This window comes from Calidris pugnax, unplaced genomic scaffold (genome assembly GCF_001431845.1).
Source record: "Calidris pugnax isolate Ruff unplaced genomic scaffold, ASM143184v1 scaffold5, whole genome shotgun sequence".
NCBI lineage: Eukaryota > Metazoa > Chordata > Aves > Charadriiformes > Scolopacidae > Calidris > Calidris pugnax.
Genome location: NW_015090814.1, coordinates 2,490,432 through 2,497,827, shown reverse-complemented (window position 1 = coordinate 2,497,827; position 7,396 = coordinate 2,490,432). Strand labels below are relative to the sequence as shown.

Sequence of the window (7,396 nt, the reverse complement as noted above, 5' to 3'; positions counted from 1 at the left end):
CGGTTTTACCGTCCCACCGATAGCTCACCCGTCCCACCGATTGCCCGGCCGCTCCGGCTCTGGCAAAGGGAGGGGTTAGGGAAGGAGGGGGGGGTTGGAATTATGCTTCACCTCTCCGGGTCGATCCGATGGGAATTGCATTGATCTGGTGTCTAGCTGTGATCCTTATCAAATGGATTGCTTCTAAGGTAGGCCATTTTATTACCCTGTTTTGAACTTAACTGGGTTTATAAGTAGCCTGAGAGAAAACAAGTCATTAAGAACTTCGCGAGTGCTTATTTTTCTTTCTTTTTTTTTTCTTTTAAAAAAATCCAACCTGGTTTGGAAACACATCACTCGTCATTTTAGATTATGTTTCTTAAGCGTTCATACCTGATTTTTGTAACTCTTGACTTTTGCCTGCCTTGAAGTGGGAAAGAGTGTGTTTGTAGCCGTGCCAGTGGGGAGCCGGGGAAAAGGCAGCCGAAATGGCTTCTGAATGGCAGGGCTTTGCTTGCCTCCTTCACTAACAGACCTTTGGGGCTTATAGGGCTTTAAAGGCTTTGTGAAAATAAGGAAAACCCATTTTAAACGTAGCCAGAATAATACAAATTAGCGTATTTTGCTTCCTGGGCAGGATATCCCTTTTTGTGTTGTTGATTTCGGGATTTACGGGAGTGGAAATACCAGTTTTGTTTGCTGGGGTGAAATGCAGGCTACTTCACTTGCTTTGTAGCCTTTCCATTGGACGTGCCTGCCTTCTGAAATACGTGTGTTAAGGTTAGACAAAATTAGGAGTTTGTACTCTCTCATTCTAAAGAATGTGAGTGTCCCCATAATGTATATTGTGGTAGTAAATATAGGTGGGATTGGTGCCTGGAGAGGAGACCAAGCTCTTTTCAGCACACCTCGGTGCCTAACCTGGAATTAATTCCAAAAGGAGGAATAAATTTAAGTTTAGGATTGTGAAGAAGGGCCAGAATTATCGGAGAGAATGAGAGAAACTGGAGGGGAAAAACAAAAATCAGAGTTCCTGCATTTTTATATACATATAGTACACAATTTTAACATTTTTGTGCAATTAACAGGAGAATCTGAACAAACATGGATTTGAATTTGTTGCGAGAACAAACTTTGCTGGGTATCCCTGCCCGTGCTCTTCAGTCATTGCCAATAAGGCAGCTCTAAAGTTCTAAAATCCCTTCAGGCTGAGTTGGTAGCACTTGTGATAACTTCTGTAACATCAAGAAAAAGACCGGGATGCCCCAGTGGATGTTCACTTGTGACTAAAGGTGCATTCTAAATACCCAGGTTTTTACAGCTGGTGTGCTTGGCTGCTGCATCATCTGCCTGTTACCAATAAAATGTCAAAATTGCTGGTTCTCTGAAACTTAACTGCTGAAGGGTTATATCTGTGATTCAGTTTGGTCAAAGATTGTGCTAAGGTGGGGAAAAATAGGAATTCCAGGTAGCTGACATAATACGGTTAAGGATAAAACCCTCTGCTGTTTATGGTTGTGTTTTTAAATGTGCTAACAGTTGTTTCTTTTAAAGAAATACATTTTTTTTTTTTTTTATTCATCCAATTATCCTATTTTGTTGTTGCTGTGGAGTCCTCCTGTCATTCTGATTTAGTTTCTAAGGGTAATTACCCTACATGTTTCTGTCCTCACGCTTTTTTTTTGTCTATGCTTTCCTGGTTAATTTTCAAGCTTTGTTTTGTATATTGCTGTTAAATTTTGAAGTTCTTACATTGATAAAAATTTGGGTAAATATCAACAATGCCATGCGATACACACCTAAGGTGTATAAGAGAAAATACATTACAGATGCCTGTTAGATGTATTTATCACTAACATTGATAACTGTTATTATGATAATTGTCATTCAATTGATAAATGTCATTCAAACTATAGCAGTTCAAGCAATAAATTATATTCAAACAATATAAACAAGTTTTTAAATTATTGCCATCTCTCTTGGGAGATGATCGTGTGAAATAGCTTTATATGGAGGAAAATATTAAAATTGCCACATTCGGATATTTGAGAGGGAGGCTGTGTCTTATTGCTGATTAGTGTTGCCTTCCTGCAATTAACTACATTTTCTTATCACTGGTTTGATAAACCTTCAAAATACTGCTTTGAACTCCAGTGAAATACTTATAGTAGGACCATTTTGCAGTGGCTTGTCTGAGTTCAACAACAGTTTCTTAAGTGCTTTAAAAGAACACTTTTTCCAGTGCTTTAGCAGGTAAAAAATTGGTGATGCCTTGTGGAAACTTAGGTTAGTATGGATATTCTTAATTAACTGAAATAATTCAAAGAGTTATGACAAATGACAGTCTCACTTTTGAAATCCGATAGTAGTCAGAGAAATCTGGTCTAATTAGTTTGTCATTCTAGGGACTTCTTGTTGATAAACTGTCTTAGAATCTTTAGTAGTTTCCAGGTGGGTATATTTGAGGCAGCATAACCAGGAAATTGCAGTTGCCACGTTATAACAACTTCTCCAAACTTGTTCTCCATTTCTCTTTCTGAAAATAATAATCCTCTGTTTGTTGGGCAATAACTTGGGGAGAAGAGCCAAGTAGGTAAAAACCCCTGACTGATGCTGTCCTCGTGTCCTTTCCCAACTCCTGAATAAACAACTGAGTCGTGAAATGAGGGCTCTGTGCTCCACCAAGAAGATGAAGGTGGTTCTTTCTGGTGGGAGGTACTGAATTTTGGAGCCTGGCAGCTCTGCCAGGTTCTTTCTACTGATTTGGAATGGGACCAGCAGTTGTTTCGCTTGCCAGCCCAAAAGCTGGTGCTTGCCAGCATGAAGTGGCCCAGCAATAATGCTGGTGCTCTGCTCTGGACTGGAATGGGGAGTCCTTGTGATAAACCTGATCCATCAGTGGAAACGCTTCTGTTTGGCACAAACAGCAGCAGGTGCTGTGTTTCCAGGCGTTACAGGCATCTGCTGTGCTCCTCAGCATCACTGAAGCAGTTTCCTTTTGAAGAGATATCTGTGTGCTATTTTGGCACATCGCTCCCCTTCCGTGGCCTTAATCATAGAATGGTTTGAGTTGGAAGGGACCATAAAGATCATCCAGTTCCAACCCCCTGCCCTGGGCAGGGACACCTCCCACCAGACCAGGTTGCTCCAAGCCCCATCCAGCCTGGCCTTGAACCCCTCCAGGGATGGGGCAGCCACAGCTTCTCTGGGCAACCTCTTCCAGTGTCTCACCACCCTCACAGCAAAGAATTTCTTCCTGAGATCTCATCTCAGTCTCCCCTCTTTCAGTTTAAAACCATTCCCCCTCATCCTATGGCTCCCCTCCCTGATCCAGAGTCCCTCCCCATCTCTCCTGGAGCCCCTTTAGGGACTGGAAGGGGCTCTAAGGTCTCCCTGGAGCCTTCTCTTCTCCAGGCTGACCACCACCACCTCTCTCAGCCTGTCCTCATAGGAGAGGTGCTCCAGCCCTCTAATAACTTCATATACTCTTGTGAAAAGATTGGCAGAAAGATCTAACTTAAATCCTTTTTGTGGAGTCCTTGTATCATCGCAGTTAAAGGATTAATGGAACTCGCATTCAGGTTTTTGAACTTCTTCCATTCAGATGTAACAAAAGAGAGGAGAAATGAGAGCTTTTCTGACTGTATTGCCCTTTGGAAGAATAAATGACAACTGTGATATGAAATTGAAATTTCCAGTGTGCCTTTCAGAGTGGATGTCTAGCATAGACAATCCTTTCCATCCATCTTTCTGATGTCTGCCTTCACCTCTGAAGGAAAGCAGCCTGCCCAGTTCAGATGGCTGTGCTCGTGTCGGGAAAGGAGCAGAGTGGTGAAGAACCTCACCTGATGTTGAATCAGATCCACTGGACTGAGTTGTCCTTGTTCCAGTGTGCCTTTCAGAGTGGATGTCTAGCGTAGACAATCCTTCCCAGCCATCTTTCTGATGTCTGCCTTCACCGCTGAAGGAAAGCAGCCTGCCCAGTTCAGATGGCTGTGCTCGTGTCGGGAAAGGAGCAGAGTGGTGAAGAACCTCACCTGATGTTGAATCAGATCCACTGGACTGAGTTGTCCTTGTGCTTAAAAAGGCAACCTTCCTAAACATGTCAGGGATGTCTTCAGTTTAAGCACTGGTAATTCTGGCTGCTTGTTGGAATGATGCTTATTTCCTTGAGATTTGTACAGGGAGACGAAGAGTTCAATATCCTTTACAGTTGTTACCAGGTACAAAGCTTCAGGGAGACCAAAGAGGTGGCAGAGGTCTAGAAATAGGGTTAACCATAATGTGGTATTTTGAAGTGTCAGAAGTTAAGTGGTACAAAGCTTCAGGGAGACCAAAGAGGTGCCAGAGGTCTAGAAATAAACAGGGTTAACAATAATGTGGTATTTTGAAGTGTCAGAAGTCCAGCTCTGTCCATGAGGTTTTTAGCCAAGGTTTCCATAGGCTGATACGGTGTACGCTGCAGTCATCTCCTCTGTGTAAGGAAGGCACGTTCTCAGTCTAAGTGTAGTCTTGATGTCTTGGTGTAGGCTACAGAGAGCGGGCTTTTGATTAGCAATGAGGGAGGAGGCGTTTTTGGCTGTCACCGAGGGCAGAATCCTGGTGATTAAATTATTTGAACTGCTGAGTGCTTTACAAGAACTTTAGTTTTTCAAGACGTATTTGCCTTTCCCCTTGCAAATTTGCCGCATGTGACTGTTGACATCTCAGTAGAAGCTGATGCATTAAATCTGGTCTGTCTTTTTGCTGGGTTTAAAAAGCAGAATCTGGGCAGAGTATCTTAAAGAACCACAGGTGGGGTGGGGTGGATGAAATTACTTCTCTTCTTTTGCCTTTTTTCTTGCATTTTTCTCGAGTAGTGCAGGAGGCTGAGTGAGCGTAATATTACTTAATTTACCTACTTATCACAAGTTACTAGAAGCCTCTTTACCATAAAAGATAAACCTCTTTATCTCCCTCCTCTGTCTCTTCCCACCTCAGTGCTCCTCACTGTCCGTACCTCACTTCTTAGCCTGGTCTGAAGGTACGAGGTCTCACCACTCATCACCCACCCTGTCCCTTGGTGGAACTCACTAATCAGTGTTTTCCTCTTATCTATCCTATTTGACAAATATCGGTGAATGAAGTATACTTAGGACCTCTGTCCTTTCAGCAAAACTAGCTGAAATCGTCCTACTACTTTTGAAGTATTATTAGTAAGGTTTACACAATAAACTGTCTCTTCTTCCTTAGGAAACCAAACTTTGAAAGGTAAATTTTTAAAAGGATTTGATTGCTCGAAGATTCCTACACCACCTTTCAGAGTCCTTGCAGAATGAAATCACTCGGTTTATGTTTTTAAAAACATGCTTTGTGTTTGATATCATACATGGATGTACTGTATCTAGCAAATAATGTTTTTGATTTAGACAGAAAGTGATATTTTTTTAGAATCAACATATTTGGACTTATTTTTCAGTAGACTGTTTTCATTCTCAGAGGCTATGAGCCAGCAATGTGCCCTGGTGGCCAAGAAGGCCAGTGGCATCCTGGGGAGCATCAGGAAGAGTGCGAGCAGCAGGTGGAGGGAGGTCATCCTGCCCCTCTGCTCTGCCCTGGGGAGGCCCCATCTGGAGCACTGGGACAGGGAACTGCTGGAGAGGGAACAGCAGAGGCTACAGAGATGATGAGGGGACTAGAACATCTCTCTGATGAGGAGAGGCTGAGGGACTTGGGTCTTTTTAGTGTGGAGAAGAAAAGACTGAGGGGGGATCTGATCAACGCCTATAAATACTGAAAGGGTGGGTGTCAGGAGGATGGGGCCAGTCTCTTTTCAGTGGTGCCCAGGGACAGGACAAGAGGAAATGGCCACAAACTTGAACATAAGAAGTTCCACCTAAACGTGAGGAGGAACTTCTTTCCTGTGAGGGTGGCAGAGCCCTGGCAGAGGCTGCCCAGAGAGGTGGTGGAGTCTCCTTCTCTGGAGACATTCAAACCCACCTGGACACGTTCCTGTGGGACCTGCTCTGGGTGACCCTGCTTTGGCAGGGGGTTGGACTGGATGATCTCCAGAGGTCTCTTCCAATCCCAAATTATTCTGTGATTCTGTGACTAACGCTTCAATCAGCCATGGTTCTTCCAGCTGTGTGTTTGCTGAGCTTTCTCAAGTATTAGATTACAGAACTGTCCTGGACACGTCCAGAAATCTGTAAGGGACAGGTGCAAATTGCAAGATAGCACTAAACTTACATCACTGATGTTCCAGGCTACTGAAAACACAGCTGAGATTTGCTGAAGTTCTAAGGTGAAGAAATTAGAAAATGTTAGTAGGAAATCATTTCCTGGCTGAGGAGGTGCATTGCTGCCTTTCTCATCGGGACAGGCACGTTGCTGTGATAAACTCTGTACAAACAGATTTCAAGGGAAGGATTATTTGCATGGTTTATGATCTTCCAAGAAAATAGGGAACAAAAGCTAATTCAATGTAAAACTGCTGCGCAGGGAGTTCTTCCTTGTAGTCTTTAAAACGGCTACTATTATTGGACCCAATTTGGTGCTAGGTCTTTTGTCATTTCTGTAATTAAATATTAAGTGGGAGGTGTCCCTGCCCATGGCAGGGGGGTTGAAACGCAATGACCTTGAAAGTCCCTTTCAACCCAAACCATTCTGTGTAGTTTACCTTTGCAAAAACTTTCCTGATTTCAAGTGTAAGATTTTTTTCTTGTTTTAACATGAAAAATATCGAAACAATTAAGTGTAATTTCTGTGTTTGGAGTCAACACAACAGTTGTATAAATCGTGCTGATAGAGGTTATTTAATCTCTAGACTTTTTTTGTGTGTTGTTTGCTCTGTAGATAGATGCTTATAAGCAATTTTTTCTCTCCTTGCAAGTAATTTGTTTCTTTATCTCTTAATCTTACTTTCAGAATTCTTCTCAATGCCTAACATCTATTTTTCTTTCCTGTTTTCTAATGTGGTTTGGTTTCCCATCTTATGAATTGTGTGTTTTCAGGCTGTTGGGTGTCCCTGGTGAGGGTTGTTTCTGCTACAGGGGGGGGAAAAAATGGGTGACTGTGTTCACCTTCTGGCTGGCTTTTAGGTGAAGTTCTCAAAGGGGTGTGATAACCCATTGTGTCACCCAAGACTTCCTGTCCTCAGTGTAAATAAGAAGTATGGTGGTTGTGGAAAGGTCATAGGAGTTTTTAATGCACACAAAAAATTCTTATTTCTTTGTAGAAAAAAATGTTGTGAATGGGCAAAACTGAAGTCTGATTGTGAAGGTCATTCTCTGTTTCTAGGGTTAAAAATAATATTAATGAAAGCCTGTATCAGGAAGAGTAGTGGTGAGTAAAAGTCGGGAGATGATCATCTGCCTGTATTGGGCACTGGTGAGGCCCCACCTTGAGGGTTGTGTCCAGTTTTGGGCCCCTCACCACA

At 42.7% G+C, this 7,396-nt stretch overlaps 1 protein-coding gene across 1 annotated transcript in view; it reads left to right on the top strand.

The window, feature by feature from the left end:
• Positions 1-128: 128 nt before the first annotated feature.
• Positions 129-7,396, top strand: part of PDE7A (phosphodiesterase 7A) — a 48,843-nt gene continuing 41,575 nt past the window's right edge. The window contains exon 1 of the mRNA XM_014939601.1: positions 129-188. Within this exon, the coding sequence (XP_014795087.1) occupies positions 129-188 (60 nt within the window). The remainder of the gene's footprint in view (positions 189-7,396) is intronic.